Source organism: Ptychodera flava, chromosome 21 (assembly GCF_041260155.1).
Source record: "Ptychodera flava strain L36383 chromosome 21, AS_Pfla_20210202, whole genome shotgun sequence".
In the NCBI taxonomy this organism is placed as follows: domain Eukaryota; kingdom Metazoa; phylum Hemichordata; class Enteropneusta; family Ptychoderidae; genus Ptychodera; species Ptychodera flava.
In genome coordinates this window covers 36,769,328-36,783,835 of record NC_091948.1, presented here as the reverse complement: position 1 = coordinate 36,783,835, position 14,508 = coordinate 36,769,328, and the positions used below count along the sequence as shown (strand labels likewise).

Sequence of the window (14,508 nt, the reverse complement as noted above, 5' to 3'; positions counted from 1 at the left end):
CCAGTGAAATCCATCGTAGGCCCATCCTAAGTGTGTGCCGAATGACACTAGTTTACATCATGCGTTTGCTTTGCTTCAATACACCTCGATTTCAACCCGGATCTCTGTTGGGCACGTACGTTGCTTGTGTGTTCTAGAATTCTACAGGTAAACAAATAAGGTCATTATGTATGTCGATCCGCGATGCAAAGCGGTCATTGCTTTTCTGGAACATTGACACAAATGGCAATGAATTTTTGATATCGCACAATTTTTTATCTCAAAACAATGCTTAAAATTACGTTAAATACATATTTATCATTCCATAAGCTATATGATAAAACCTTTACGGCCCTGATATGGGTTTTGCGGACCTTTCTTTGCATTTTATGGTTAACAAATCTTGATCATAAACCTGCATCTTCGAAGACTTTTATTTACGGCATCTTTCTGCCATTCCGATTTTTTTCAAACGTCACATGAACGTTGAATCATCGCACCCGGAGGTGCGACTGATCATCGGTGACATCGTGGCACTGCCGATTACAACCGATTGTTGGTTACCTCTTGATAAACAAAATTTGTGCAAATGTTATTGAACAGGGGATTTCTCTGTGCCTCATGTAACTATTTGTTACAGTTTAACGGTATTACGAACTACAAGTGAGTACATGGATGGCAATGACCGCAGCATTGACAGCAGCAGTCGCCCTTATTGTCTTCCGGTCACTCGCATCGCATGGCAGTCTTTGCAGGATTTGCTGCGCTGACTGATAGTGGTTTGCCCGAAGTCAAAGACCGCTAAACAAACACAAATAGCCGCTTATAGGAAATCCCCTTGATCAATAATTGCTGTGAATACCGTAAAATTCATACCACGAACAATCAACAATCAATCAATCTTTATTTACTCGACACATACTAACAGAGAGTATGGTATGGTACATCAAGATGTGTTACAAATGTAAGTGAACAATACAGAGAAAGAAAAACAACCATTCATCTCTGTAATACGAAAACATGCAATAATTACATTCATTGGAGCTGCTTCAGCTCAGTATAAACATGTGCTCTTTAAGAAAACAGTAAAAGTCTGAACAACAAATGAACAAAAGTTACCAGGACATTTTTCAGCCCGGAGCTGCTGGAGGGTTCAGCATACATTTGTATTCTTTAGAAATACAGCTAGATCAAGAATATTTTGTTCCATTAACTTTTTAACAACTTCTTTTTCTAAGAGACTATAACATTTACAAAAATCTGTACCACTACTTTGTCCCAATAAAATTCTTTCTGAAGTATGATTTTTACATGAAAATAATAAATGAAACTCATCATCAATTTCATTATAATCACATCTCTGACAGATTCTTTCATTCAAAGGTAATCTAGGTTTACTTTTCTTCCCATTTCAATACCCAAGTTATGGTCACTCAATCTGAATTTGGACAAATGTTTACGGAGTGTAAAGTCAGACAAGCATTCTAAGTAATTTTCGAAGACAAACTGAGTTTTGAAAATTGTATATGTACGTAATTTGTTACCATTTCCATTTTTTCTTACATCATCAAACAGATTTCTCCTCCATGAACCAAATATTCACTTGTAAGATTTTCTTTTATTTTCTTCTTCAGTTGACAATATGATTTCACTCCCAATGAACTGAAAACATGCATATGATTACAATCCCCAAAATTGCGATTAATAAATTTCACCCAAGGAGATTGAATTTTTCTGTTTCTGTGAGTGCCTTTTAAGAATGTGATTTGAAGGCAAACTGTTCAGTCTACACCAATATCTTATAACAGACATATAAGTGAGATCTTCAATGGTAGTCTAACCCAACTCAGCTCTTATGCCTTCCAAAGGAGTATGTTTACTGACTCCTAGAATAAATCTGTAAAACGACATACAAAGACTTTCAAGACAATTATCAGTACTAGTGATTTCTGTTGCCCAAATTTCAGAAGCATATGAAAGAATTGGAACAATCAATGTGTCAAAAAGTTTTAAGCAAAGTCTAGGATTTAACATTCTTTCACATAAAATTGACTTTTTTATGCTGAATAAAGCTTTCATTGCTTTGTTTTTAAGATTAGGAACACATCGTTTGAACCTATTATCTTAGACTGCCACCCCCCCCCCCCCCTGTTGCCTGGCTTTCCCCGGCAGCTGAGTTACTAGCTGGTCAAGCAAGGCGTTCACCCCACAACTACGCAACAGCCTGCCATTAGCGCGTCGGTCTGCTGGCATGTTAGTCCTCAGTTTTGATACCTTGGCCCTATATACCCACAGACTTGGAGCAAGTCTACCTTTATCTGTAAAATGTTGTGTTCACCAGTACAGCTGAAACCAGAAGATGCTGCAAGCGTACATGAAGCACAGCACAAGTGTAGCCTCCATATTCTAAGAGTTAGGGTATTGCATTTTCTTACCACTCTATTCCTGAAATGGTGAGCATTTCTAGAGAAGCAAAAACTGATGCAGTTACAGCAAGTGAACCCGGTCTGCTATCCAAGACTGGAACATATCCCAAGAATGAAACTCCAGGTTCATATTAGTCAGCTATGCAAGTGTATTGGATGTATCCCTTTACTTGGGTATCCTGATTTCTGCCATTGTTCCAAATGATTACTTCAAAATAAGTTAAAATGCCAAACCTGACTTACTTTTGTGATAGGGGCTTCAATTGTCATGGAGTGAATACGTGCCATTGATTGTCTTCTGTTTAAAACGACTCCTGTGGAAATACAAATAGATAAATTGCTTTTTATTTTAATTTTAACATGACTGATTTTGCATTCTTAATGAGAGACAGGGATAGCTGCAGTGTGCTTGCACCTCTTCACTTTCTCATGACATCAAACTTCATCATATATGAAGTAAACATATGGCCTATATGAAGGTTCTATCCTGCTCAAAAGTCTAAAGATATATATATAAATAAGTAAATACATAGATAAATTAAAGCAGCGTTGGCGGGGCCCAAGCGGTTAGCATGGTTTCAATTTCTTACACAGATGATATTATGTGCTAAATTTGAGCTTTGAAAAGTCTTAGTCTTAGACTTAAAGGGATAGTCCACCCAAATATCAACCTGCCTTTAAAAGTTGAAGAGTATTACTTTTGTAACATTTATGATGAAAAGATGTAAAAAGTGCTGTTTATTCTCCCAGAAATTAATGTTTTATTAACTGATGTGTATGACACCATTTTAGCAATATGGAAGAGCCACCTGTAGTATATTCACCTTATATACATTAACAAGTGCTAAGTGATGGAAGCCATCAGGATGAGACACTATCTCTAGTACCCAATAGTAACCAATGATGTGTAGTTTACTTATGAGATTATGTTAATAAAGTAGAATTCTAGTTAATGGCTAGATTGTGTGAATCCTGTGTCTTTTGCTCTAATATAATCAAAAGTGCACTAAAACACAACATAATTGGCGACGGGGATGCTCTTTTGATCCACAAGTGTGTGAAAGAAGACACCCAGCACAGCCTGAGTGAAGTTGACCTCTCAGTAACCAAGTCCTGTGAAGTTTCAACGGGAAGATGGTAAAAAGTTGCCTTGAGTCGGTAGATAGTCCATGTAGCCGACCGAATATAGGGTACACGAAAATTATGCTAATGAGTCCAGGGCAAATATGGTAATGGGGGGGGGGGGGGAGAGGGTTGTCTGTAGTTAGGGTGGGCCAACTAGGCAGGGGCCTGTATCAAGTTGCGTACTTACTTAGTAGCAGAGTTAGGTTGGGCCAACTACGCGGGGGCTTGTATCAAGTTGCGTACTTACTTAGATACAGAGTTAGGCTAGGGGAACTACGCGGGGGCCTGTATGAAGTTGCGTACTTACTTAGTTACAGAGTTAGGCTGGGCCAACTACGCGGGGGCTTGTATCAAGTTGCGTACTTACTTAGTTACAGAGTTAGGGTAGGGGAACTACGCGGGGGCCTGTATGAAGTTGCGTACTTACTTAGTTACAGAGTTAGGCTGGGCCAACTACGCGGGGGCTTGTATCAAGTTGCGTACTTACTTAGTTACAGAGTTAGGCTAGGGGAACTACGCGGGGGCCTGTATGAAGTTGCGTACTTACTTAGTTACAGAGTTAGGCAGGGCCAACTACGCGGGGGCTTGTATCAAGTTGCGTACTTACTTAGTTACAGAGTTAGGCTGGGCCAACTACGCGGGGGCCTGTATGAAGTTGCGTACTTACTTAGTTACAGAGTTAGGCTGGGCCAACTACGCAGGGGCCTGTATCAAGTTGCGTACTTACTTAGTTACAGAGTTAGGCTAGGGGAACTACGCGGGGGCCTGTGTGAAGTTGCGTACTTACTTAGTTACAGAGTTAGGCTGGTACAACTACGCGGGGGCCTGTATCAAGTTGCGTACTTACTTAGTTACAGAGTTAGGCTGGGCCAACTACGCGGGGGCCTGTATCAAGTTGCGTACTTACTTAGTTACAGAGTTAGGCTGGGCCAACTACACGGGGGCCTGTGTGAAGTTGCGTACTTACTTAGTTACAGAGTTAGGCTGGGCCAACTACGCGGGGGCCTGTATGAAGTTGCGTACTTACTTAGTTACAGAGTTAGGCTGGGGGAACTACGCGGGGGCCTGTATCAAGTTGCGTACTTACTTAGTTACAGAGTTAGGCTGGTCCAACTATGCGGGGGCCTGTATCAAGTTGCATACTTACTTAGTTACAGAGTTAGGCTAGGGGAACTACGCAGGGGCCTGTATCAAGTTGCGTACTTACTTAGTTACAGAGTTAGGCTGGGCCAACTACGCGGGGGCTTGTATCAAGTTGCGTACTTACTTAGTTACAGAGTTAGGCTGGGGGAACTACGCGGGGGCCTGTATGAAGTTGCGTACTTACTTAGTTACAGAGTTAGGCAGGGCCAACTACGCGGGGGCTTGTATCAAGTTGCGTACTTACTTAGTTACAGAGTTAGGCTGGGCCACTACGCGGGGGCCTGTATGAAGTAGTGCGTACTTACTTAGTTACAGAGTTAGGCTGGGCCAACTACGCAGGGGCCTGTATCAAGTTGCGTACTTACTTAGTTACAGAGTTAGGCTAGGGGAACTACGCGGGGTCTGTGTGAAGTTGCGTACTTACTTAGTTACAGAGTTAGGCTGGTACAGCTAAGCGGGGGCCTGTATCAAGTTGCGTACTTACTTAGTTACAGAGTTAGGCTGGGCCAACTACGCGGGGGCCTGTATCAAGTTGCGTACTTACTTAGTTACAGAGTTAGGCTGGGCCAACTACAGGGGCCTGTGTGAAGTTGCGTACTTACTTAGTTACAGAGTTAGGCTGGGCCAACTATGCGGGGGCCTGTATGAAGTTGCGTACTTACTTAGTTACAGAGTTAGGCTGGGGGAACTACGCGGGGGCCTGTATCAAGTTGCGTACTTACTTAGTTACAGAGTTAGGCTGGTCCAACTATGCGGGGGCCTGTATCAAGTTGCATACTTACTTAGTTACAGAGTTAGGCTAGGGGAACTACGCGGGGGCTTGTATCAAGTTGCGTACTTACTTAGTTACAGAGTTAGGCTGGGCCAACTACGCGGGGGCCTGTATCAAGTTGCGTACTTACTTAGTTACAGAGTAAGGCTGGGGGAACTACACGGGGGCCTGTATGAAGTTGCGTACTTACTTAGTTACAGAGTTAGGCTGGGCCAACTACGCGGGGGCCTGTATGAAGTTGCGTACTTACTTAGTTACAGAGTTAGGCTGGGGGAACTACGCGGGGGCCTGTATGAAGTTGCGTACTTACTTAGTTACAGAGTTAGGCTGGGCCAACTACGCGGGGGCCTGTACGAAGTTGCGTACTTACTTAGTTACAGAGTTAGGCTATGGGAACTACGCGGGGGTCTGTACGAAGTTGCGTACTTACTTAGTTACAGAGTTAGGCTGGGTGAACTGTGCGGGGGCATGTATCAAGTTGCGTACTTACTTAGTTACAGAGTTAGGCTGGGCCAACTAAGCGGGGCCTGTATCAAGTTGCGTACTTACTTAGTTACAGAGTTAGGCTGGGCCAACTACGCGGGGGCCTGTATCAAGTTGCGTACTTACTTAGTTACAGAGTTAGGCTGGGCCAACTACAGGGGGGCCTGTGTGAAGTTGCGTACTTACTTAGTTACAGAGTTAGGCTGGGCCAACTATGCGGGGGCCTGTATGAAGTTGCGTACTTACTTAGTTACAGAGTTAGGCTGGGGGAACTACGCGGGGGCCTGTATGAAGTTGCGTACTTACTTAGTTACAGAGTTAGGCTGGTCCAACTATGCGGGGGCCTGTATCAAGTTGCATACTTACTTAGTTACAGAGTTAGGCTGGGGAACTCTGCGGCGCCTGTATGAAGTTGCGCGTACTTACTTAGTTACAGAGTTAGGCTGGGCCAACTACGCGGGGGCCTGTATCAAGTTGCGTACTTACTTAGTTACAGAGTTAGGCTGGGGGAACTCCGCGGGCCTGTATGAAGTTGCGTACTTACTTAGTTACAGAGTTAGGCTGGGCCAACTACGCGGGGGCCTGTATCAAGTTGCGTACTTACTTAGTTACATAGTTAGGCTGGGGGAACTACGCGGGGGCCTGTATGAAGTTGCGTACTTACTTAGTTACAGAGTTAGGCTGGGCCAACTACGCGGGGGCCTGTATCAAGTTGCGTACTTACTTAGTTACAGAGTTAGGCTGGGCCAACTACGCGGGGGCCTGTATCAAGTTGCGTACTTACTTAGTTACAGAGTTAGCTGGGGCAACTACGCGGGGGCCTGTATCAAGTTGCGTACTTACTTAGTTACAGAGTTAGGCTGGGCCAACTACGCGGGGGCCTGTATCAAGTTGCGTACTTACTTAGTTACAGAGTTAGGCTTGGCCAACTACGCGGGGGCCTGTATCAAGTTGCGTACTTACTTAGTTACAGAGTTAGGCTGGGGGAACTACGCGGGGGCCTGTATGAAGTTGCGTACTTACTTAGTTACAGAGTTAGGCTGGGCCAACTACGCGGGGGCCTGTATCAAGTTGCGTACTTACTTAGTTACAGAGTTAGGCTGGGGCAACTACGCGGGGGCCTGTATGAAGTTGCGTACTTACTTAGTTACAGAGTTAGGCTGGGCCAACTACGCGGGGGCCTGTATCAAGTTGCGTACTTACTTAGTTACAGAGTTAGGCTGGGCAACTACGCGGGGGCCTGTATCAAGTTGCGTACTTACTTAGTTACAGAGTTAGGCTGGGCCAACTACGCGGGGGCTTGTATCAAGTTGCGTACTTACTTAGTTACAGAGTTAGGCTGGGCCAACTACGCGGGGGCCTGTATCAAGTTGCGTACTTACTTAGTTACAGAGTTAGGCTGGGCCAACTACGCGGGGGCTTGTATCAAGTTGCGTACTTACTTAGTTACAGAGTTAGGCTGGGCCAACTACGCGGGGGCCTGTATCAAGTTGCGTACTTACTTAGTTACAGAGTTAGGCTGGGCCAAACTACGCGGGGGCCTGTATCAAGTTGCGTACTTACTTAGTTACAGAGTTAGGCTGGGCCACTAGCGTGGGGCCTGTATCAAGTTGCGTACTTACTTAGTTACAGAGTTAGGCTGGGCAACTACGCGGGGGCTGTATCAAGTTGCGTACTTACTTAGTTACAGAGTTAGGCTGGGCCAACTACGCGGGGGCCTGTATCAAGTTGCGTACTTACTTAGTTACAGAGTTAGGCTGGGGGAACTCCGTGGGGGCCTGTATGAAGTTGCGTACTTACTTAGTTACAGAGTTAGGCTGGGCCAACTACGCGGGGCCTGTATCAAGTTGCGTACTTACTTAGTTACAGAGTTAGGCTGGGCCAACTATGCGGGGGCCTGTATCAAGTTGCGTACTTACTTAGTTACAGAGTTAGGCTGGGCCAACTACGCGGGGGCTTGTATCAAGTTGCGTACTTACTTAGTTACAGAGTTAGGCTGGGCCAACTACGCGGGGGCTTGTATCAAGTTGCGTACTTACTTAGTTACAGAGTTAGGCTGGGCCAACTACGCGTGGGCCTGTATCAAGTTGCGTACTTACTTAGTTACAGAGTTAGGCTGGGCCAACTACGCGGGGGCCTGTATCAAGTTGCGTACTTACTTAGTTAGTTACAGAGTTAGGCTGGGCCAACTACGCGGGGGCTTGTATCAAGTTGCGTACTTACTTAGTTACAGAGTTAGGCTGGGCCAACTATGCGGGGCTTGTATCAAGTTGCGTACTTACTTAGTTACAGAGTTAGGCTGGGCCAACTACGCGGGGGCTTGTATCAAGTTGCGTACTTACTTAGTTACAGAGTTAGGCTTGGGGAACTACGCGGGGGCTTGTATCAAGTTGCGTACTTACTTAGTTACAGAGTTAGGCTTAGCCAACTACGCGGGGGCCTGAATCAAGTTGCGTACTTACTTAGTTACAGAGTTAGGCTGGGGAAACTATGCGGGGGCCTGTATGAAGTTGCGTACTTACTTAGTTACAGAGTTAGGCTGGGGAACTACGCGGGGGCCTGTATGAAGTTGCGTACTTACTTAGTTACAGAGTTAGGCTGGGGGAACTACGCGGGGGCCTGTATCAAGTTGCGTACTTACTTAGTTACAGAGTTAGGCTGGGCAACTACGCGGGGGCCTGTATCAAGTTGCGTACTTACTTAGTTACAGAGATAGGCTGGGCCAACTACCCAGGGGCCTGTATCAAGTTGCGTACTTACTTAGTTACAGAGTTAGGCTAGGGGAACTACGTGGGGGCCTGTGTGAAGTTGCGTACTTACTTAGTTACAGAGTTAGGCTGGGCCAACTAGGGGGGGGGCGTGTATAAAGTTGCGTACTTACTTAGTTACAGAGTTAGGCTGGGGGAACTATGCGGGGGCTTGTATGAAGTTGCGTACTTACTTAGTTACAGAGTTAGGCTGGGTGAACTACGCGGGGGCCTGTACGAAGTTGCGTACTTACTTAGTTACAGAGTTAGGCTATGGGAACTACGCGGGGGTCTGTACGAAGTTGCGTACTTACTTAGTTACAGAGTTAGGCTGGGTGAACTGTGCGGGGGCATGTATCAAGTTGCGTACTTACTTAGTTACAGAGTTAGGCTGGGTGAACTACGCAGGGGCGTGTACGAAGTTGCGTACTTACTTAGTTACAGAGTTAGGCTGGGGAACTACGCGGGGGCATGTACGAAGTTGCGTACTTACTCAGTTACAGAGTTTTGCTGGGGGGAGTACGCGATTGCTTGTATGGTGACCTTATCATCGACCATAAAACCCTTCGACAAGGTTTGGGGCATAGTCATTTTGAACACAAAAGATTACGAACACAAAGGGGAAAGGCAATTACGCAACACTCAGTTTTATAGCCTGATTCTGTTAAAATGTTTACCCAGCAGTTGATGTGTTTGAGGATTAAAACTGTTGCTCAGGACGACTTATCAGGTGTGGCTGGGTTTTTGCGTGATTAAGTGATTAACTACTGAAAGAAAACTTGGAAGCGGGTGATAAATGATTACGTACTGAAAGAAAACCACAGAGGTGTTAATGCGAAAGACGACCTGAAAAAATACACACGACCTAATATCAATTGAGATTATATAAATTAGTGCTATTATGTGCGTCGCCGACAGTAAGGGTGTTAGAAAAACGCAAGATGAACACGTGATTTTCATTCAAGCTCCTTAATGTGTAGCGAGTAACATCTCAAAGGTTTGCCTCCAAAGAAGACTAATTTGAAGACCACGATGGCTGCAGCACGTAATCGCTTCCATGTCATGTCTGAAGACGATATTAAGGAAAAAGTGTGTGGAAGAGCGCCGCAAAACACCAGAAGAACCACAAGCTGGAGTCTCCGCGTGAGGAATGAGTGGGCCGAGGCGAGAAATGCTACAGAGGTTTTGGGGAAGCAGCTACAAATTCCATGGCAGACAATCTGGCAGAGTTTGGCGTTGATGATTTAGATGTGTTCCTGAGCCACTTTGTAATGGAGGTAAGAAAGAAAGAAAGTGAACCGTATGCTCCCGACTGTCTCACTACCTAAGCGCAGGAACCGCAACTGTAACGCCAAGCAAAACTACTCGAAGAAGTTCAAGAAACCTCGCGATTCACACTACCGTCATAAGAACTTCCAGTACAAGGACGTGATATTATCATCAGATTCGGATGTAAATTTTGAACTAAACTTTGATTTTTCAGAGTTAGATGATTGATGATATATGGGTTACAAAAGGATTTCTTGACTCATTGACTGTCAGAGACTCAATTGCATGTTAACTGGACGGCTATAAGTCGGTCATCACCGGCTTGAAACACATAGTATTTTGTTCGCAATTTATCCATAGACCGTACGCTCTACGATTTATTGATAATAAAGAATGAAGATAACTTGATAACCTCCAAAAGTTGTTATTTTTCATGTGTAGGTGTGTGAGTGGTTTATCCATGGTAAATTTTTCCCTGATTTCAAACGTGTCAATGTCATTGTGGTCTGATGGGCAAGTTACGTGGCCCGAAAACAAAACATTTAAAATCGTAAGCAGTGTGACACGAGTGATAAACGCAAGTTGTGATAAGTCGATGTCATGCGGTCTGATGGGAAAAATTAGGTTGCCTGAAAACAAAACATTTTAATCGTAAGCACTGTCTGACAGGAGTGATAAATACTAATCCTGGGTTCCTTGTTAGCTCGACGGCTATAAGTAGGTTATCGCCCGCTTGAAACGTAAAACAACTCGGCTCCGCCTCGTTGTTTACGTTTCAATCGGGCGATAACCTACACTTATACACAACTTGGCGGTGCGGACTCAGAACAAACTTGGCGGTGACGACACAGAACAAACAGTAAAAAGTAGTACACAAACTATTAAACGAAGTACGAGAACAACAAATCGAACAAACACATCGACCATGATACTTATAAGTATCTTGATCCAAAAACATAAATGTCCGTACTCCACAGTGGTGCTCATTGCCTACAATTCACAAACTGCCGCCTGAAAACTCAAAATTTGCAGGCAGACCAATAATCAGTGGCTACTCCAGTCCCATTTACAGAATTACAGAATTCCTGGATTACTTCATAAAAACCACGTTCAGCAACAACCAACATATATAAAAGATACAACAAATTTCATACCAGAAATAGAAAAGACAAATGTCCCTTAACAAGCATTTCTCTTAACACTCGACGTGGTGTCAATGTACACAAAGACAATTCACAACGAAGCAATTCGGCTAGTCAGTGAAACACTAAACTCACAAACCTCGCATGAAACAAAATACAGCATCAAAAATGATCCACGGAAGAATTAATGGAAATGCTATCATTAATTCTCAAACACAACAGTTTTGAATTTAACAGGCAATTAATATTTCTGCCAAACCCGAGACTGCAGCATGGGATCAAACGCCTCACCGGAAATAGCCAACATGACTTTTCATAATCGTAAATAACCACAACAACATTCATTTCTGGAAAAGATTCAGAGATGATACTTTGCTATCTTTCTCGGAAACACAAACCGAACTCACAAACTTCATCCAAAAAATCAACACAATGCACCCAACATTTAAGTTGTCATTCGAAAGCTCAACACAAGAAATAACATTTATTGATGTAGTTGTTTTCAAAGGTGCAAGATACTACAAAGAAAATATCCTCGACATCTAAACACTACAAAACCAACACACACATTCCAATTTGTACATAGAGAATCGTGTCACCCAACAGCAACTGTTAATGGCTTTATCAAACTTAAGGCAAAATCCTTAGATACGCTCGCACTTGTAACAACAATGACGACTTTACTAGAAAAGTCGCTTTCTTTACAAACAAACTACTCGATAGAGAATACAAAAACAACGAAATGACGAAAATAACAGGAAAAATAGACCAGATTATCCAAAATACACTAACAAACCGCACACTTACACGTAAAGAAACAACAAACAAACTCATGTTCAGCACAACATACAGCCCACACATCAAAACAAAATATCTTAGGGGAAGTCATTTGAAAGATTGGGCTGAACTGGAGAAGGATTCAACACTAAGGAATGTATTCCCAGAATCACCAATCATTGCTTACAAGATAAACAAAAATCTAAAAGACACACTAGTCAAAACAAAATTTAGTTAGAAGTAAAAAAAAATAGAACAAACAAACCGGACCACCAAACAGACTCACAACAAGACCCAAACATTGATATACTTGCCTCGCTACTCGAAGAGCAAGAACACTAAAATGCATTAAAATAAATTTTAACAAACACAAACTGAGGAAAGAATCTACACTGCGACTGATGAGAGACCACACTCGGGTTTCAAAACGCAAGCATCAAAGGGCCACTCTATGAAATAAGCTTTCCCCACACAAACAAAACATTACCGTACACACTAATGCAAATCCCTACATATATCCGAAACTAAACAAACATTATATGAACACAAACAATCGGATAAGAATGTAGGAACACATATCGAAAACGAATCAAACACAAATTCAAAAAAAAACATTTTGGATAGTAAGGGGGCAGCCTCTTTCACATTTTTTGTGAAAACAATTTCGGGCAAAGGCTAGTTGTAATGGCGGCAGAAAGTGAACCGAAAGAACGTAGAAAAAGCAAAACAATGGTCATATTAAAGCAAGTATATGGTCTTGAGTATATGTGCGATTCCGATGAAATAGTTAACAGGGGAAAATGGAAAATCGAATAAACGCTGGTAATGGAGTGCATTCACAGGAGAGTTAGCGCCAAATCGGAAATGAATGAAGAGGAAGTTGTAACACTTTATAACACAGTAGCTGAAAGTGACATTGCACGTAACGAGGGTGTAATAATATCGCAGAAATCCGAACCTTCTATCATGGGTAAATGAAGAGAAGTTAGTAATAGAGGGAAATATCCCCACATTTTGATATAAAGGGCGACGATGAAAATCTAGAATGTTTAATGAAAGTCATGCCTGTAGACCTAGCAAACTTTGTAAGTAAATGCTTTTTGTAAGAGAATGTTTAAGTATGTTTACGCTTATTTATTCATAACTTAAAGAACTGTATTACTCCAGTGTCTTGTAAGCCGTAGGGGCTGGGTGTGGCATTATATAAGTCCACACATGACACTTTAATAAATAAAGATAACATTAGATAACATAACAATAGAGAACGAAGTTTGCTCCGCATATTCGCCCGCCAATTAGCAGTTTCCATCGATGGTCAAAGGAAGGACACCTGATAAAAATGAGCCGGCATATTGCTAACACGAACACAGACACACAGTGCTAACACGAACACACACACACACACACACACACACACACACATGATACATAACATAACTTACAAACCCTGCCTATGGCATGTACCTTGACGTGCAGGGTGGTAGGGCAACTAGTTAATAGACAACAAGAAACACTTACAAATGCGTAAACAGAAAAGTAGACTATGAATCAGACAAAACCATGGCAGTGAAAAGAAGATGAAATTTATGACAAAATGAATGAAGTGAGTGTGGTTCGTGGACGCAGATTTTCAATGAAAATATTATCATAAAATCGGGGATTCACATCTAACATATATTTGAAGAAATGCGATTTGTTATGACATTGTAACATTATACCTTCGTATGTGTTTTGAAGTAAGAAATTGTGATGTTAAGGTTTTCAAATGCTACATTGTTCCCCAGCCTAACTCTGTAACTAAGTAAGTACGCAACTTGGTAGAGGGCCCGGCATAGTTCCCCTAGCCTAACTCTCTAACCATGTAAGTACGCAACTTGATACGGGCCCCCGTGTAGTTCACCCAGCCCCCGCGTAGTTCACCCAGCCTAAGTCTATAACTAAGTAAGTCCGCAACTTGATACAGGCCCCCGCGTAGCTCACCCAGCCTAACTCTGTAACTAAGTAAGTACGCAACTTCGTACAGGCCCCCGCGTAGTTCCCCTAGCCTAACTCTGTAACTAAGTAAGTACGCAACTTCATACAGGCCCCCCGCGTAGTTCACCCAGCCTAACTCTGTAACTAAGTAAGTACGCAACTTGATACAGGCCTCGCGTAGTTCCCCTAGCCTAACTCTGTAACTAAGTAAGTACGCAATTTGATACAGGCCCCAGTGTAGTTCACCCAGCCTAACTCTGTAACTAAGTAAGTACGCAACTTGATACAGGCCCCCGCGTAGTTCCCCTAGCCTAACTCTGTAACTAAGTAAGTACGCAACTTGATACAGGCCCCGCGTAGTTCACCCAGCCTAACTCTGTAACTAAGTAAGTACGCAACTTGATACAGGCCCACGCGTAGTTCACCCAGCCTAACTCTGTAACTAAGTAAGTACGCAACTTCATACAGGCCCACGCGTAGTTCACCCAGCCTAACTCTGTAACTAAGTAAGTACGCAACTTGATACAGGCCCCCGCATAGTTCCCGCAGCCTAACTCTGTAACTATGTAAGTACGCAACTTGGTACAGGCCGCCCGCATAGTTCCCTTACTGTAACTCTGTAACTATATGTAAGTCCCCCCCGACGTACACACTGGAATGTGTAGGACGCC

General features: G+C 43.4%; 1 protein-coding gene across 7 annotated transcripts in view; it reads right to left on the bottom strand.

Moving 5' to 3' along the window:
• The window catches only part of LOC139122144 (high affinity cAMP-specific and IBMX-insensitive 3',5'-cyclic phosphodiesterase 8B-like), a 455,871-nt gene that overhangs the window by 188,573 nt on the left and 252,790 nt on the right, over positions 1-14,508 (bottom strand). For all 7 annotated transcript variants that reach the window (XR_011549410.1, XM_070687564.1, XM_070687562.1 and 4 more), the window contains one exon: positions 2,649-2,719. Coding sequence is in view for 6 of the 7 variants with exons in the window: in XM_070687564.1 (XP_070543665.1) it covers positions 2,649-2,719 (71 nt within the window). In the remaining variant the exon portion in view is untranslated. The remainder of the gene's footprint in view (positions 1-2,648; positions 2,720-14,508) is intronic.